Consider the following 20,066-nt stretch of genomic DNA (forward strand, 5'->3'; position numbering starts at 1 on the left):
ACCCAATGACAGGGCTGCAAGATACATAAAACAAACATTAACAGAACTGAAAAGTGAGATAGACACCTCCACAATTATAGTAGGTGACTTCAACACACCACTTTTGGGGAAGGATAGGACTTCCAGTAAGAAGCTCAATAGAGACACAGAAGACCTAATTGCTACAATCAACCAACTTGACTTCATATACTTATACAGAACACTTCACCCAACTGCTACAAAGTATACCTTTTTTTCTAGCGCACATGGAACATTCTCTAGAATAGATCACATATTAGGTCATAAAACAAATCTTTGCAGAACCCAAAACATCGAAATATTACAAAGCATCTTCTCAGACCACAAGGCCATAAAAGTGGAAATCAATAACAGAAAAATCAGGGAAAAGAAATCAAATACTTAGAAACTGAACAATACCCTCCTGAAAAAAGAATGGGTTATAGAAGACATTAAGGAGGGAATAAAGAAATTCATAGAATGCAAAGAGAATGAAAACACTTCCTACAAAACCTCTGGGACACAGCAGAAGCAGTGCTCAGAGGTCAATTTATATCGATAAATGCACACATACATAAAGAAGAAAGAGCCAAAATCAGAGAACTGTCCCACAACTTGAACAAATAGAAAGCGAGTAAAAAAAGAATCCATCAGTCACCAGAAGAAAACAAATAATAAAAATTAGAGCTGAACTAAATGAATTAAATTGGAGAAAAGAAAAACAATTGAAAGAATTAACAAAGCCAAAAGGTGGTTCTTTGAAAAAATTAACAAAATTGATAAACCATTGGCTAGACTGACTAAAGAAATACAGGAAAGGAAACAAATAACCCGAATAAGAAACGAGATGGGCCATATCACAACAGACCCAACTGAAATTAAAAGAATCATATCAGATTATTACAAAAAACTGTACTCTAACAAATTTGCAAACCTAGAAGAAATGGATGGATTCCTAGAAAAACACTACCTACTTAAACTAACAATCAGAAGTAGAACAACTAAATAGACCCATAACAAAAAAAGATATTGAAAAGGTAATCAAAAGACTCCCAACAAAAAAATGTCCTGGCCTGGACGGCTTCACTACAGAGTTCTACCAAACTTTCAGAGAAGAGTTAACACCACTACTACTAAAGGTATTTCAAAGCATAGAAAATGATGGAATACTACCTAACTCATTCTATGAAGCCACCATCTCCCTGATACCAAAACCAGGCAAAGACATCAGAAAAAAAGAGAATTACAGACCTATATCCCTCATGAAATAGATGCAATCCTCAACCAAATTCTAGCTAATAGAATTCAACAACATATCAAAAAAATAATCCACCACAATCAAGTGGGATTTATACCAGATATGCAAGATTGGTTTAATATTAGAAAAACCGTTAATGTAATCCACCATATAAATAAAACAAAAGACAAAAACCACATGATCTTATCAACTGATGCAGAAAAGGCATTTAACAAAGCCCAACACCCATTCATGATAAAAACTCTCAGCAAAATAGGAACTGAAGGAAAATTCCCCAACATAATAAAGGGCATCTATACAAAGCCAACAGCCAACATCATTTTAAATGGAGAGAGCCTGAAAGCATTTCCTCTTGAGAACGGGAACCAGACAAGGATGCCCTTTATCACCGCTCTTATTCAACATCATGCTAGAAGTCTTAGCCAGAGCAATTAGGCTAGACAAAGAAATAAGGGGCATCTGGATTGGCAAGGAAGAAGTAAAACTATCTCTATTTGCAGATGACATGATCTTATACACAGAAAACCCTAAGGAATCCTCCAGAAAACTACTGAAACTAATAGAAGAGTTCGGCAGTTTCAGGTTACAAGATAAACATACATGATTCCTCTACATCAACAAAAAGAACATGGAAGAGGGAATAACCAAATCAATACCATTCACAGTAGCCCCCATGAAGATAAAATACTTGGGAATAAATCTTACCAAAGATGTAAAAGACCTATACAAAGAAAACTACAAAGTAGTACTACAAGAAACTAAAAGGGACCTACATAAGTGGAAAAACATACCTTGCTCATGGATAGGAAGACTTAACATAGTAAAAATGTCCATTCTACCGAAAGCCATCTATACATACAATTAACTTCTGATCCAAATTCCAATGACGTTTTTTAATGTGATGGAGAAACAAATCACCAACTTCATATGGAAGGGAAAGAAGCCCTGGATAAGTAAAGCATTACTGAAAAAGAAGAAGAAAGTGGGAGGTCTCACTCTTCCTGATTTTAGAACATATTATACAGCCACAGTAGTCAAAACAGCGGACCAATGGACCAGAATTGAGAACCCAGATATAAATCCATCCATGTATGAGCAGCTGATATTTGACAAAGGCCCAGTGTCAGTTAAATGGGGAGAACATAATCTTTTTAACAAATGGTGCGAGCATAACTGGATATATATTTGCAAAAAAATGAAACAGGACCCATACCTCACATCATGCACAAAAACTAAGTCCAAGTGGATCAAAGACCTAAACATAAAGACTAAAACGATAAAGATCATGGAAGAAAAAATAGGGACAAAGTTAGCAGCCCTAATACAAGGCATAAACACAATACAAAACATTACCAAAAATGATGAAGAGAAACTCGATAACTGGGGGCTCCCAAAAATCAAACACCTATGCTCATCTAAAGACTTCACCAAAAGAGTAAAAAGACAACCTACAGATTGGGAAAAAATTTTCAGCTGTGACATCTCTGACCAGCGCCTGATCTCTAAAATCTGTATGATTCTGTGAAAATTCAACCACAAAAAGACAAACAACCAATCAAGAAGTGGGCAAAGGATATGAATATGCACTTCACTAAAGAAGATGTTCAAGCAGCTAACAGATACATGAGAAAATGCTCTCGATCATTAGCCATTAGAGAAATGCAAATTAAAACCACGATGAGATTTCATCTCATTCCAACAAGACTGGCATTAATCCAAAAAACAGAAAATAATAAATGTTGGAGAGGCAGCAGAGAGATTGGAACTCTGATACACTGCTGGTGGGAATGTCAAATGGTACAACAACTTTGGAAATCTATCCGGCGTTTTCTTAAAAAGTTAGAAATAGAACTACCATACAGCCCAGAAATCCCACTCCTTGGAATATACCCTAGAGAAATACACGAACAGATATAAGCACACACATGTTTATTGCAACACTGTTTACAATAGCAAAAAGCTGGAAGCAACCAAGATGTCCATCAACGGATGAATGGTTAAATAAATTATGGTACATTCACACAATGGAATACTACGCATCGATAAAGAACAGTGACGAATCTCTGAAACATTTCATAACATGGAGGAATCTGGAAGGCATTATGCTGAGCGAAATTAGTCAGATGCAAAAGGACAAATATTGTATAAGACCACTATTATAAGATCTTGAGAAATAGTATAAACTGAGAAGAACACATTCTTTTGTGGTTATGAGAGGGGGGTGGGAGGGAGGGTGGAAGAGGGTTATTTACTGATTAGTTAGTAGATAAGAACTACTTTTGGACAATACTCAATGCATGGAAGGTCAGCTCAACTGGACTGGACCTAAAACAAAGAAGTTTCCGGGATAAACTTAATGCTTCAAAGGTCAGCGGAGCAGGGGCGGGGGTTTAGGGACTATGGCTTAAGGGGACTTCTAAGTCAATTGGCAAAATAAATTCTATTATGAAAACATTCTCCATCTTACTTTGAAGTGTGGCATCTGGGGTCTTAAATGCTAACAAGCAGCCATCTAAGATGCATCAATTGGTCTCAACCCATCTGGATCAAAGGAGAATGAAGAACACCAAGGTCACACGATAACTATAAGCCAAAGAGATAGAAAGGGCCACTTGAACTAGAGACTTACATCATCCTGAGACCAGAAGAACTAGATGGTGCCCGGCCACAACCGATGACTGCCCTGACAGGGAGCACAACAGAGAATCCCTGAGGGAGCAGGAGAACAGTGGGATGCAGACCCCAAATTCTCATAAAGAGACCAGACTTAATGGTCTGACTGAGATTAGAAGAATCCCAGTGGTCATGGTCCCCAAACCTTCTGATAGCGCAGGACAGGAACCATTCCTGAAGACAACTCATCAGACATGGAATGGGCTGGACGATGGGTTGGAGACAGATGCTGATGAAGAGTGAGCTACTTGTATCAGGTGGACACTTGAGACTGTGTTGGCATCTCCTGTCTGGAGGGAAGATGGAAGGGTAGAGAGGGTCAGAAACTGGCAAAATGGTCACGAAAGGAGAGACTGGAGGTAGGGAGCTTGCTGACTCATTAGGGGGAGAATAAATGGGAGTATGTAGTAAGGTGTATATAGGCTTATGTGTGACAGACCGACTTGATTTGTAAACTTTCACTTAAAGCACAATAAATATTAAAAAGAAAAAAATCTTCCAGCCTCTACCCATTCACAGTTTCAAGAGAGCTTCCACATTTTAGGTATCTGTTAGAGAAACACCCTACTCTCAGTACTTAATTTCCTAGTGCTGCTATAACAAAAATACCACAAGTGGATGGCTTTAATTAAGAGAAATTTATTCTCTCACAGTTTAGGAGGCTAGAGTCAGAATTCATGGTGCCAGCTCCAGGGAAGGTATTCTCTCTCTGTTGGGTCTGTTGTTGTCATCAATCTTCTGGTCTAGTTGTTTTCGCTTCAGTGACCCTCCGTCAAAAGGATGCACTCTGCTCCTGGCAATACTTTCTTGGTGATTTGAGGTCCTTCTGTCTCTCTGGTTGTTTCTCTCTTTTATATTTCAAAAAAGATTGACTCAAGGCACAATCTAATATTGGAGATTGAGTCCTGCCTCGTTAACATAACTGCCTCTAATCTTGCTCATTAACATCATAAAGGTAGGACTTACAACACCTAGGAAAATTACATCATATGACAAAATTTTGGACCCTTACACAATTCTGGCAGTCATTGCCTAGCCAAGTTCACACACAATTTTGGCGGACACTATTCAATCCATGACAATGCCTGAACTGTACATATAGAAACTGTTGAACTGTTATATGTTCTCCTCTGTATATTTTCAATCACAACAAATCAAAATAAATAAGTTTTTTTTATTAATTCCTAAAATCAAATGAAAATAACAACTCAAAATATCAAAACTTTCTGGTACACAGCCAAAGTAGTACTCATAAGGACATTTATAGCAATAAATACCTATGTTAAAAAAAGAAGAATGATTCAAAATCATTAACTTAAACTGACAATTGAACAAATAGAAAAGGAAGCTCAAAAGAAGTCAAAGGCAACTGGAAAAAAAGAAAACAATTAAGATCAGGGTAGATATAAACAAATAGAAGAACAACAAAAAGAATTGACTAAACCAGAAGCTGGTTTCTTAAGGACATATGTAAAGAATTAATAAAATAGACAAACCACTACATAGATTGAAAAAAATAAAATAAAATGGTCAAATAACCAAATGAAGAAAAGAAACTGATGACAATATAACTGACCCAACAGAGATAAAGATCATAACTAACTACTATGAAAAAATGTACTTGAAGAGATTTGAAAATATAGATGAAAGAGATAAATTCCTAGAAAGCACTACCTACCCAAACTAACACAGAGAGGTAGAAAATTTAAACAGACCCATTACAAAGAAGAGATAGAAGACACTACTAAAAAGGAAAAAAAAAAAAAAGGCCGTGACCAGATGGAACACTACCAAACATTCAAAGAAGAGTTGACATCAATCCTACTTAAACTTTTCAAAAATATAGAAGAGGAAAGAACACTACTAATTTCTTCAGTTTCTTTCTATGAAGCCAGCATAACTCTGATACATTAGGTAGTCAAAGACATCACTCGCACGTGCACACACACACACACACACGATACACACCAATATCCTTTATGTACATATAACTAATTTTTTCCGTGAATTCTAGCCAAGAGACTAAAAATTACCATATACCATGATGAAGTGGGTTTCATACTAGGATTACAAGAGTGGTTCAACATTAGAAAATCAATCAGTACCAATCTACCGTGTAAACAAAGCAAAGGAAAAGAATGATATGATCATACCAGTTAATGCAGAAAAGGCATTTGAAAAAAATTCAACATTTTCCTGATAAAAACATTCAGCAAAATAGGAATAGAAGAAAAATTTCTCAACATAATTAAGGACATGTGCAATATATGCAAAAACAACAGTCAACCTTACAGTAAAGGGAGAAAGACTGAGAGTCTTCTGTTAAGAATGAGAACGAGACAAGAATGCCCATTATCACCACTCTTATTCATCATTGTACTGGAAGTCCTAGCCAGAGCAACAAGAAAAGAAAGAAAGAAATGTATCCAAACCAGAAAGGAAGAAGTAAAATGATCTCTATTTGCAGATGACATGATCCTATACATAGAAGACCCTAAAGATTCCATAAAAAACAAAAACAAAAAAAACCTGCTGGAATTAATAGAAGAATTTAGCAAAACTGCAGGTTACAAGGTCAACGTGTAAAAATTAGTTAGGTTCCTGTACACTAACAAAGACTACTCTGAAAAATAAAATAAGAAAACAATACAATTTGCAATAGTATCAAGTCAATAAAATACCTGGGAATTAACCTAAAGAAAGACATAAAACACTTACATAATGATAATTATAAAACATTATTACAATAGATTATAAAGACCTACAAAAATGGAAAGAAATTCTATGCTCATGGATTGGAAAGCTTAAAATGAAAATGTCGATTCTACCTAAAGCGATCTATGGATACAATGCAATCCTAATACAAATCCCAACAACATTCTTCACTTAAATGGAATAACTAGTAACCAACTTCATATGGAAAGGAAAGAAACCCCAAATAGCCAAAACAATGCAAAGAAAAAGAACAAAGCAGGAGGTCACACACTCTCTGATATCAAAAGATAGTACAAACCACTATAATCAGAACAGCCTGGTGTTGGTTCAATGATAGACACACAGACCTGTAGAATAGAATTGTTGTTGTTAGGTGCTGTAAAGTCGGTTCTGACTCATAGCGACCCTATGCACAACAGAATGAAACACTGCCCGGTCCTGTGCCATCCTTACAATCGTTGTTATGCTTGAGCTCATTGTTGCAGCCACGATATCAATCCACCTCATTGAGGGTCTTCCTTTTTTCCACTAACCCTGTACTCTGCCAAACATGGTGTCCTTCTCCAGGGACTCATCCCTCCTGACAACATGTCCAAAGTATGTAAGATGCAGTCTCGCCATCCTTGTCTCTAAGGAGCATTCCGGCCACTCTTCCAAGACAGGTCTGTTCATTCTTTTGGCAGTCCATTGTATATTCTATATTCTTCGCCAACACCACAATTCAAAGGTGTCAACTCTTCTTCGGTCTTCCTTATTCGTTGTCCAGCTTTCACATGCGTATGATGTGATTGAAAGTACCATGGCTTGGGTCAGGTGCACCTTAGTCTTCAGGGTGACATCTTTGCTCTTCAACACTTTGAAGAGGTCCTTTGCACAGATTTGCCCAATGCAATGCACCTTTTGATTTCTTGACTGCTGCTTCCATGGCTGTTGATTGTGGATCCAAGTAAAATGAAATCCTTGACAACTTCAATCTTTTCTCCATTTATCATCATGTTGCTCATTGGTCCAGATGTAAGGATTTTCGTTTTCTTTATGTTGAGGTGTAATCCATACTGAAGGCTATCTTTGATCTTCGTTAGTAAGTGCTTCAAGCCCTCTTCACTTTCAGCAATCAAGGTTATGTCACCTACATAACACAGGTTGTTAATGAGTCTTCCTCCAATCCTGATGCCCGGTTCTTCTTCTTATAGTCCAGCTTCTCAGATTATTTGTTCAGCATACAGATTAAATAGGTATGGTGAAAGAATACAATGCTGACACACATCTTTCCTGACTTTAAACCAATCAGTATCCCCTTGTTCTGTCCGAACAACTGCCTCTTGATCTTTGTAAAGGTTCCTCATGAGCACAATTAAGTGTTCTGGAATTCCCATTCTTCACAGTGTTATCCATAGTTTGTTATGATCCACACAGTCGAATGCCTTTGCATAGTCAATGAAACACAGGTAAACATCCTTCTGGTATTCTCTGCTTTCAGCCAGTGCTGCATCTGTTTGTTGAAACATCTCGATTGATATTCCATCAATTCCTGGACCCTTGTTTTTCACCAATGCCTTCAGAGCTGCTTGGACTTCTTCCTTCAGTACCATCGGTTCCTGATCATATGCCACCTCTTGAAATGGTTGAATATCGACTAATTCTTTTTGGTATAATAACTCTCTGTATTCCTTCCGTCTTCTTTTGATGCTTCCTGCATTGTTTAATAGTTTCCCCATGGAATCCTTCACTATTGCAACTCAAGGCTTGAATTTTTTCTTCTGTTCTTTCACCTTGAGAAATGCTGAGAGTGTTCTTCCCTTTTGGTTTTCCATCTCTAGCTCTTCGCAACTTGTCATTATAATATGTTACTTTGTCTTCTCAAGAGGCCCTTTGAAATCTTCTGTTCAGATCTTTTACTTCATCATTTCTTTCTTTTGCTTTAGCTGCTTGACGCTCAAGAGCAAGTTTCAGAGTCTCCTCTGACATCCATCTTGGTCTTGTCTTTCTTTCCTGTCTTTTCAGTGACCCCTTGCTTTCTTCATGGATGATGTCCTTGATGTCATTCCACAACTCGTCTGTTCTGCGGTCACTAGTGTTCAGTGCTTCAAATCTATTATTGAGATGGTCTCTAAATTCAGCTGGGATATACTCAAGGTCATATTTTGGCTCTCGTGGACTTGCTCTGATTTTCTTCAGTTTCAGCTTGAACTTGCATATGAGCAACTGATGCCCTGTTCCATAGTAGGCCCCTGCCTTCTTCTGACTGATAATATTGAGCTTTTCCATTGTCTCTTTCCACAGATGTAGTCAATTTGATTTCTGTGTGTTCCATCTGGTAGGGTCCATGTGTATAGTCACCATTAATGTTGGTGAAAGAAGGTATTTCCAATGAAGAAGTCACTGGTCTTGCAAAACTCTATCATTCGATGTCTGGCATTTTTTCTATCACCAAGGCCATATTTTCCAACTACTGATTCTTTTTCTTTATTTCCAACTTTCACATTCCACATTCCATTTGCCAGTAATTATCAATGCATCTTGATTGCATGTTTGATCAATTTCAGACTACAGCAGCTGATAAAAATCTTCTATTTCTTCATCTTTGGCCCTAGCGGTTGGTGAGTAAATTTGAATAATAGTCGTATTAACTGGTCTTCCTTGTAGAGGTATGGATATTATCGTATTACTGACAGCGTTGTACTTCAGGAGGAATCTTGAAATGTTCTTTTCGACGATGAACGCAATACCATTCCTCTCAGAGTTGTCATTCCCAGCATAGTAGACTATATGATTGTCTGATTCAAAATGGCCAATATCAGTCCATTTCAGCTCACTAAGGCCTAGGATAGTGATGTTTATGCGTTCCATTTCATTTTTGACAATTTCCAATTTTCCTAGATTCATACTTTGTACATTCCAGGTTCCGATTGTTAACGGATGTTTACAGCTGTTTCTTCTCATTTTGAGTCGTGCCACATCAGCAAATGAAGATACCGAAAGCTTTACTCCATCCACGTCATTAAGATCAACTCTACTTTGAGGAGGCAACTCTTCCCCAGTCATCTTTTGAGTGCCTTCCAACCTGGGGGGCTCATCTGCCAGCACTATATCAGACGATGTTCCATTGCTATTCATAAGGTTTTCACTGGCTAATGCTTTTCAGAAGTAGACTGCCAGGTCCTTCTTCCTAGTCTGTCTTAGTCTGGAAGCTCAGCTGAAACCTGTCCTCCGTGGGTGACCCTGCTGGTATCTGAATACCAGTGGCATAGCTTTCAGCATCACAGCAACACACAAGCCCCCACCGTATGACAACTGACAGACACATGTGGGAGAATAGAATTAAGAACTCAAATTTAAACCCAGCCATTTATGGATAACTGATTTTTACCAAGAGATCAAAGTCCACTCTGTGGGGGTAGAAACAGTCTTTTTAACAACTGGTGCTGCCAAAAATGAAACCGATCCCATACCTCACACCATACAAAAAACTAACTCAAAATTCATCAAAGATCTAAATGTTAAACTTAAAGCCATAGAATTCCTGGAAGACAGCATAGGAAGAAAACTACGGGACATAATCTTTTGTAATGATAGGATAACAAACATTACAACAAATGCACGAAGAGAAGAAAACAAATTAGATGAAAGGGAGCTCATAAAAAATTAAAAACTTATGCTTTTCAAAAGATTTTATAAAGGAATAAATAAACCTATAAATGGGAAAAAGTCTTCAGAAATGATTTTTCTGATGAGGGTAGTGATGGATAAAGTTGTGTGTCAACTTGGCTGGGCCACGATTTTCAGTGGTTTGATAGTCATGTGATGGTGTGATCACTTCCATGATGAGATTTGATATTATGTGACCACTTCCATGATGGGATATCCTTTAAGTAGCCAATCATTTGAAAGGGAGCTTCCTTGGGCGTGTGGTCTGCTTTGAATATAATTGGATATTCTGGCAGTGCTTGTGGGCTTTTGTTCATTCTGGATCCTGCAGCTGGCTCCTGTTATCTTATCTCCGGTTCTTGGGACTTGAGCTAGCAGTTCACATGCAGTGTTGCCTGCTGATCTCTGGAATTCATTGATCTTCACAGCCTGTGAACAAGAGCTCTTTCTCCATCCTGCCAATCTTGGGTTCACAGGCCCCAGTGGCTACGTGCATCAGGAGAAGCCTCTACTGTGGCCCAAGGACTTGGAACGTTCCAGCCTCTACAACCACATGAGCCATTTCCTTGGTATAAATCTCTCTCTATATATACATTTATATGCTTTACTGTTTTTGCTTCTCTAGAGAACCTACCCTAAGACAAGGGCCTAATGTCTAAAATCCATGGAAAAGTACAAAAACTCACCAAAAAAAAGACAAACAACCCAATTAAGGTATGGGCAAAGGACATAAACAGAACCTTCACCAAAGAAATCATCCAAGCAGCCAACAAACACATAAAAATATGTTCACAATCATTAGCCCTTAAAGACAAGGAAATTAAAACTACGAAGAAATACCATCTTACCCTGGCCAAAATGGTACTGATAAAAAAAAGAGAATAATAAATGTTGGCAAGGATGTGTGGAGATTGGAATACTTGGCCCCTACTGGTGAAACTACAAAACGCTACAACCACTATAGAAAATCGTATGGTGCTTTCTCAAAAAAAAAACTAGAACTAGAACTATCCTATGATCCAGCAATCCACCTCCTAGATATATACCCTAGAGACCTAAAAATAATGACAAAAACAAACATATGCACAACCATATTCACTGCTGCTTTATTCATAATAGCAAATAAATGAAAACAATGAAAGCATTCATCAGGGACGAACGGATAATTAAATTGTGGCATATAGTTACAACGGAATGCTATGTAACCATGAAGAACAATGATGAGTTGCAAAACATAGCATGGATTGACATGGAGGGAATAATACTAAATAAGTCAAGCATATAAGGTAAAATATTGTACGATCCCTCTTTTATATATATATATATGTAGAGAGACTAATGTTCACAATGTTCATTTGTGGTTACGGGGAAAGGTGGAATGAGGGGAATATACACTTTAGATCTTGGAGACTTGAATTTTTTTTTTTTTTGGTGATGGGAAGTGTGGCACCAAATGTGGATGTAGTGAGCAGAGCAAAACAATGTAAAAATGAATGTTTAAGGACATATGGATGTGTATAAACATATTGGTAATCATGTAGATAGAGATGTGTGCATAGATGAGAACAGAAATAAGTATCTATATGTATATGTAAATATACATATATGGGTGCAGGCACATATATTCATTAACAACACAAATACAGATACTCCACAGACATAATCAAACTCTTTCAAAGATTGGATTTCTGGATTTAAAGCTTAGGACAATAGTCTAATGGAACAATTCAGTAAATTGGCACAACATAGCTCACAAAAGTCATAATCTGCATCCTAGTGAAGTGAGTAGCATCTGGGGTCTTAAAAGCTTGTGAGCAGCCATCTAAGACAGAACTACAGGTTTCTACTCTCCGGGAGCAAAACAATAAGAAGCCATCCAAAAACTCAAGAAAAAGACAAATCTATAGGAACCACAACATCATCTATCCTGAGACCAGAGAAGAAGATGGTGCCCAGCTACCAACATTGACCAGGGTCACAAAAGATGGTCCCGTAGAGAACTGGAGAAAAATGTGGAGCAGAACACAAATTCTTATTTAAAAAATCCAGACAAATTGGAACATTAGAGAACAAAGGACTCCCTGAGACTGTCATCTCAGGACACTCTATAAACATGTAACCAAGCCTCCCCCATGACATCATCATATAACCAAATAGCAGAGAGGCGCACAAAATAAAGCATATTACTTATAAGATTGATTCTGTACTGAAAAACCATCAGTATGAGAACTAATGGTCAACAATTACACAGTATCAAAGATGAGAAGATAACGGGGCATGGAAACTAGTGTCCTGGAATTGGAACAAACAGAACACAATTAAAGGGAATGTCTACACATTGTGATAAATATAACTAATGTCACTAAACAATTGCTGTGGAAATTGTCAAATGGGATCCTAACTTGCTGTGTAAACTATTACCAAAAACTCAATTACAAAAAAAAAAAAAAGAATACAAAAAAAGAAACAATTCCAGGATGGCGCCCAGATGTCTAACTGCACCTCTTCCTTGGGTGGTCAGGCTGGCAAACCTTCAATTATGCTTCTCACAGTGAATTGCTTAGCCCTTGGAGAATAAAATGGTTATGTCAAGCATTTGAGGTCCTTTTACTATGGACAAACCTCTCAAAAATGTATTTATTAAAACAACAAACATTTGTTATTTGTCACAATTGCATTGGTCAGGTGGATAGTTCTGCCCATCATATCTATGCTTGACTGATCTTGGCTCAGTTTATGGGATACACTGTCCGGTCAGCTGACTTCAGAGGATCTCATTCTCAAGTCTGGCGGCAGGCTAGATGTCAGCTGGTATGGCTGAAGAACTGGGCAGCTGGGCTGTGCTTCTCCCATTAGCCAATACTCTAGTCTGTTGTTATTCATATGACAACTTCGCCAGGTAAACAAGAGAGTGTACAGAAACATCAAAGCCTCGCAAAGTCTTGGAACTGGCCTTGTTGTCACTTTTGCCACCTCTGTTACCCAAAACAATTCTCAAGAGTGACTACATTCAAGGATTGGTCAAACGGATTCAATCACTTGATGTGTACAGCTGCAAAGGGTACTGGAAGGCTTTGGAAATTTGGACTATGTTTTCATTCTACTGAAATGAGTAACAAATTATTTTAAAGGAAAAGTCATTTCCAAAATATTAACTTCCAGCAAAATTTGGAAGACAATCTACTTACATTTCAAGCATTTCAAAAAATAATTTTTGATGAAAGATGAATGTGAGAAATTGGCACATAACTTGGATGGAGTTGAAAGAGTTGAGTGCAATTGCTATTACAACATAATTTTCAACAGTTTTTATTTCCATTTCCTTTTAATATGACCAATTTATTACAGCATTTTCAGCTATGAAAACATAGAAATAGAATTGATCCTGAAAGTACTGCCTTCTAACATTAAGTTTTGTTCTTCCATTAAAATATTAATACATCTAAATTAAAAATCCCAAACTATTCTTCTGACAAAAAGAAATATTTCCAATAATATTTTTTCAAGTTTGATTATATTTTTTATCTAAATTAGCAATGCAAATTCAGCTTTAATAGTGTAGTTATTATTGTACTGTTAGAAAATAAACAATTTAAAAAGAACTTTCAATAACACTAAAAGCATTTTAAAATACCCAAACAAACCCATTGCCATCCAGTCGATTCTGACTCATAGCAATCGTATAGGACAGAGTGGAACTGCCCCACAGGATTTCCAAAGAACCCCTGGTGGATTTAAACTGCCAAACTTCTGTAGGTCTTAATCACTAGGATCTATGAGGAAAGTTAAATTGAAATATGAGTTTAGGAGAAGAAGGAAAAACATAAATCTGATTGCTCAAAATGATCTTGTTCATACAGTTTGGATGAATTATGATGTGTAATGGAGATTACATTTTTTCTGATATTTATGCATATGATGAAATATTTTATATGTCAGATTGAATTCCCAGCTTTTTTATATACATTTACAAAACTAATTTAATAGTACGTGGACAAAAAAATTTGAAAACTACTCACATATTATGTTCAACTTATAGGCAAATGGATCGACCATAATGAACCTGGAATGTCACAATTTGAAAATGAAAGAACATGAGATTGTATGAAAGTATTTACCAGAAAAGGTGTTTGCTGGTGTAGCTGGATTCTTAAATAATTGCTGTAATTCTGTCAACAGTTGCTTTTACAATTGTAGCCAAGTTAATTCAACTATATGAGTCTCAGTTTCACCAGAGTAAAAGCTAAGTTGGCTGTGTCACTTCAACCACAAAATGTGGTTATCATTTCCCAACACAGAAAGAAGGGAAAGTTGTCTGTAAAAGGGGACTGATTACATATCATTGATTCAATTTAAGGTTAATATTGATTATTCCCTAACATAAAAGTAAATTAGGAATTATATGAGTGTCAGATATGTAATGAAAGATAAATTAGTAAATACCCAAAGAAAGAGAAGTTAAACAAATGAAAAACCATTATCTCAGCAGATATTCAATACATAAGACAATGTTTCTACAGTCTTTATATTTGCATGTACAATGACTGTTTAATTAATACCTTATCAACTAATGCATAAGAACTCTATTGCCATCCAGTGGCACTATAGAACTGAACTATAGAACTGAAAATTAAAAATTAGAATAATGATCATAAGTTTAAAGTCACTTGACTCTTCCAAATAATTTCTTGAGCTATATAAAATTGTCCTGCAAATTATTTTTTTCTCCCTCAATAAAACACCTGACAAACTATGACTCCCACTATATTAGTGTTTTATTTGGAATTTAATCTAGATGAATTGAATAGAGAAAAGAGAAGGATATACAAGTTAATCAAGCAAAACTGAGTTGTTAAAATGAGATAGATCTAACATTTCGAATTGACTGAATTACAAATATCTAGATGCAAATGACAGTCTGTCTTTTATTTTATTTAGAGTAAAATTGTGTGGCAATTACTGTGCAACATGTTTGGCAAATCCAGATAATTAATTTGAATTCTTTATTGTAGATTGGAGTACTATTGAGAAGGATTCAGTAATTATGCTCATGTTTCAAAAAAATATATAAATAAAAATAAATTAATAAAGTACATATAACATTTATGATGGTTGAGTGGGCAAAATAATAGCACAACACACAAATAGGGCAGGTATACATTGTCCCTATTTTTTGCATATAATTATTTTCTGAGATCCATTTCTAAGCCTCTGGTACAGCCTATCAAAATTATTGTTCAGTCACCTTGGAGCTCTTTTGAAAACAAGCTCTGGTTATAGACCAGATTTATTCTACTTTGCATTCACGTGTGTAAGACACCACACACACACACTCACACACACATTATGCAATATTCACAAAATCAAAATTGGTGAACTCAATATTACATTCTCATTTCCTTGAGTTTGCTCATTCTTGTCTATCTTGAATAAAACGGCTTCTTCATTGAAATATGTCTCCTAAAATACTGCCCATTATCCAGGCCAATTTCAGATAATATCTCTTTTATGAAGACATATGTCTAATGTCCCTAAATTGATTCGAATTTTTTCTTCCCCCAAGCCTTCTAGGATAAATATTATAGTTGGACTTATGCAAAAGCACTTTCTTTATGCTCCACCACCCCACTAGATTATACATTCCTTGAAGTCAAGGCTTATGTCTTATTTTTACTTTCATTTGTGTATACGTGTAAGCAGCAATAAACATGTGTTTGTTGATAACCTGCTATACTCCAGGAATCTTATAAGAAAGACGGGTGGAGTTAAAGTTTTCTCAGATTATGAAAAGTACCCCAAAAGATATCTAAATTATCTTTTGGTCTTGACTATCAGATTATGAGCTAGCTCATGGTATCACGGTTTTAGAGATTTAAAACTAAAGATGAGAGAGATTGCTGCTCTTTTCTTTCAATTAACAGACAAAACCAAGTTTGGTTTCTTTGAACCAAACCACATCCTTACTATCGTGCAATATTACCAATAATATTTAAAAATATGTTTAAAGACAGTCTTTTATGCACAGTTTACTTAAAAGTTAGGGACAAATTCTATTAAAATAGTATGCTCAATGAGAAAAGACTTTGGTGTCCATTATCTTGATGACTATATTCTTGACATCCTTATTCCTCAAACTGTAGATCAACGGATTCAACATGGGGATCACCACTGTGTAAAACACAGAGGCTACTTTGATGGTATGTCTGGAGTTTTTGGTGTTGGGCACACAGTAGAGGAACAGGATGGTGCCATGGAAGATAGTGATGGCAGTCAGATGAGAGGCACAGGTAGAGAACGCCTTACGACGACCACTGGCTGAACGCATTTTCAAGATGGTGACAATGATGGACACGTAAGATGTGAGAATGATGAGTAATGTACTCACCTCATTAAAAGTGGCAAAGATGAAAAGCAACAACTGACTAAGAGAAGTATCAGAGCAAGAAAGAGACAGAAGTGAGGAGAACTCACAGAAGAAGTGATTGATTGTGTTGAAACCATGAAAAGATAATTTCAAAGCAGAGCATGTCAGAACCAAGGAACATGCTATTCCCCACGCATATGAGCCCACCACCAGCATAGCGCAGCGTCTCTGGGACATGGCAACTGTGTAGAGCAGAGGGTTGCAAATGGCCACAAAGCGGTCATAGGCCATTACAGCCAATAGAAAGGATTCAGTCACCACAAAGGTACAAAAGAGAAAGAATTGCACTACACATCCTAAAAATGAAATGGTTCTGTCTTCTACAACTAGGTTCACCAGCATCTTGGGAGCAACGATGGAAGAATAGCAGAAATCCACAAATGAGAGATGGCTGAGGAAAAAGTACATGGGGGTGTGCAGTATGGCGTTAATTCTGATGGTTACAATCATCCCAAGATTCCCTACAACAGTGACACTGTAGATGGCCAGAAATACCAAGAACAGGGGAACCATCAGTTCTGGGCAATCTGAGAAGCCCAAAAGGGTGAATGTGGCCATGCTTTTATTTCTGTCTGACAATAACATGGCTTCTGTTTGTGGAAATCTGAAAGTCAGTCCTAGAAATCAAACAAATATATATATTAAACAGAGTGAGTGTATAGGATGCTTGGTCAAGTACCCCTTGCCAAGACTGGAAAAGATATCTCTTTCAGAATCTCTCTATATTTTTATTAAATAAAATATGGTAAATTTCTCAAATTTTAAAACATAATAAGCATTTATTTTTAAAATTTTCTCAAGGAATTTAGGGACTGTTTGGTAATTTTATGTCAAGTTCTTACATAACACTTTCAATTCTCCTTGAATGTTATCAGTTCATAGAAGACAAGCCTGGCCTGATGCTAGATTATGTCAGCCACACAGTCAATAACAAAAATCTGAAAAATCTGAATTATATCAGTTAATTGGCTCATAACATGTAACAGTATGGACATAAAGAATGGACTGCCTTGACAATTCCCATTTGTGTTTTTATTGTTACTTCTGCAAAGTATGTTAATCTTTGTTTTTCTTTCTGTCACAGTAAATCTGATATCAAAATAAGTTTTTATTACTTTTTAACAGCTTGCTTGGTGCCTTGGTTAATGCCCTTGGCAAGAAACCAAAACTGGAAGGCCTCCTTTCCAGAGGCACCTTGGGAAAAAGGAGCGGTGATATAATTCTGAAAAATCAGACGTTGAAAAATTTATGGAGCACAGTTCTAATCTTACACTCATGGGGTCATCGTGATTCCAAGTTGACTTGTTGACATTTTTTTCATTTTTCAAATCTGGGAGTTCTAAATTCTAATTCTCCCTCATGGCTTGAGAAATTAAAAGACTAGAGCAGATGGTTAATATAATCTGGTATACATTCATATTCTAAAGATGGCATAACAGAAGTCAGAAGAATCCTTGACTTTTTCAATGACATGCAGATAAAATCCAGTCTATAACCCACAGCCATGTGTCCATTTCTCCACTCCATACAATGGTCCCTCTTTTATACTAACATATTTCCTTTGTTAATGATCACCCCCTTAAATTTTGAGCAAACTAGAGACTCTAAAACTATGGGAAATATTCCAGAACATTGTTATGTGCCACAGAGATATAGTAGAGAGCAGCATCCAGATGAAACACAGGAGAATGGGATTTAGAGATGTTTTCACACAGGAATAACTAAAGACTCTTTGAGTTAGAAATTCCCATTCCCAAGGCTCTCTCATGCACTTCTCTTTCTTCAATACACCTAGGATACTCATTCTGTCCTTGCATTATATATAAGAATTAAAAACATGGAGTGGTAGGGCACAACTAGGGCATTTTATGAGAAAACAGTTGCATGCACACACGCACACACGCACACACACACAATCATTGTTTTTCTTGAATTGGTGACGAGCACCTCTCAGGTCCCAACATACTGGGAAACTCTTTCTCTGTCTATGATTTGTGGTAAGTTGATCTCTGATTCTGAAACCCAACAAATCATTTTCAGATGGTCCAGAAATAAAGATATCAGGTCATGTGCTATACTTAGTTCCTCAATGGCCCCATCCTGTTCCTATATAATCCTGAGTGTTGAAGACAACCTCAAAAGGTAACCCATCACAAAATTAGTCATTCTAATTCACATTTTTAAACAACATATTTCATTTATTTGTCATTTACATTTTTATTTTAATCAAATACATGTCTTTAATGTAAAGACTATTTTCTTTCCCAAATGTTTATATTAAATTGATGATAAAGTTATGCTCTTATTTAGTCCAGGAATAAACCCAGGTGCTCCTTGGAAACTCTATGGGGCAGTTCTACTCTGTCCTATAAGGTCGCTATGAGTCAGAATCGACTCGTAGGCACTGGCTTTGGTTTTTGGTTTAGTTTTAGTCCAGGAATAGGTTAGCTAAAATCTTCCCTATAGTTTCCTCCCATTTTATTGTTCTTTTGATGTCAGGGAACACATGCTTTCCCTCCTTTATGCTTTATGATCATTAAAGGTGGAAGTTTAGATAGATAATAGCTAGATGGATAGATAGATGATAGATAGATGACAGATGATAGATTAGGTAGATAGGTAGATAGATGATAGATAGATAGATAGATGATAGATAGATAGATAGATAGATAGATAGATAGATAGATAGATAGATAGATAGATGATAGATAGATAGATAGATGATAGATAGATAGATGATAGATAGATAGATAGATGATAGATAGATAGATAGATAGATAGATAGATAGATAGATAGATAGATAGATAGATAGATAGATAGATGATAGATAGATAGATAGATAGATAGATAGATAGATAGATAGATAGGTAGATGATAGATTCTTTTCCCAAAAGATTCTATTAAATTTCTGTTTATTTCATTCCGTTTAAATACTTGTCTATTCTACCTTGACAACTGCTCTGAAATTTACAAGAGGGAGGAAACACACATTCCCAAACCTCTCATGGCTCCTCTTTTCCCCTACCCCAGATACCTCTAATCCACAGCACTATTATTGAGGAGCTTTGTGAGTTAGATTCAACTCAACAGCAATAGATTAGTTTTTTGTTTTGTTTTGTTTTGTTTAATGAGCCAGGTCCTGTATGCAAAGCTTGGCATAAAGAGTGCACATCCTCTTCCTTGCATGTTCAGATATGTACCTTTTGTTTTGGCTCAATATTCCTCAAGTATTCTACTTCTAAAGGTTATGTTTCCACCTTCATATTGTTTCCTAGATATCCTACATTGACATTAACAACGTTATGTCTTTAGAATTTTTAACAAACCTGCTAATGGCGAAGAGAAGGCCT

The 20,066-nt window shown here is 36.4% G+C and overlaps 1 protein-coding gene across 1 annotated transcript; it reads right to left on the bottom strand.

The window, feature by feature from the left end:
* Nucleotides 1-16,105: 16,105 nt before the first annotated feature.
* On the bottom strand, nt 16,106-17,843 carry LOC100660837 (olfactory receptor 5D18). Its single transcript, XM_003423346.3, has one exon. The coding sequence runs from the start codon at nt 17,298-17,300 to the stop codon at nt 16,359-16,361; it is 942 nt and encodes a 313-aa protein (XP_003423394.2). The 5' UTR covers nt 17,301-17,843; the 3' UTR covers nt 16,106-16,358.
* Between the last annotated feature and the right edge of the window lie 2,223 nt (nt 17,844-20,066).

The sequence above is a fragment of the Loxodonta africana genome, chromosome 7, assembly GCF_030014295.1.
Source record: "Loxodonta africana isolate mLoxAfr1 chromosome 7, mLoxAfr1.hap2, whole genome shotgun sequence".
Classification (NCBI taxonomy): Eukaryota; Metazoa; Chordata; class Mammalia; order Proboscidea; family Elephantidae; genus Loxodonta; species Loxodonta africana.

Excerpts from the sequence above, each read along its gene's own strand:
- LOC100660837 (XM_003423346.3), bottom strand. The coding sequence starts at position 17,300 with ATGTTATTGTCAGACAGAAATAAAAGCATGGCCACATTCACCCTTTTG.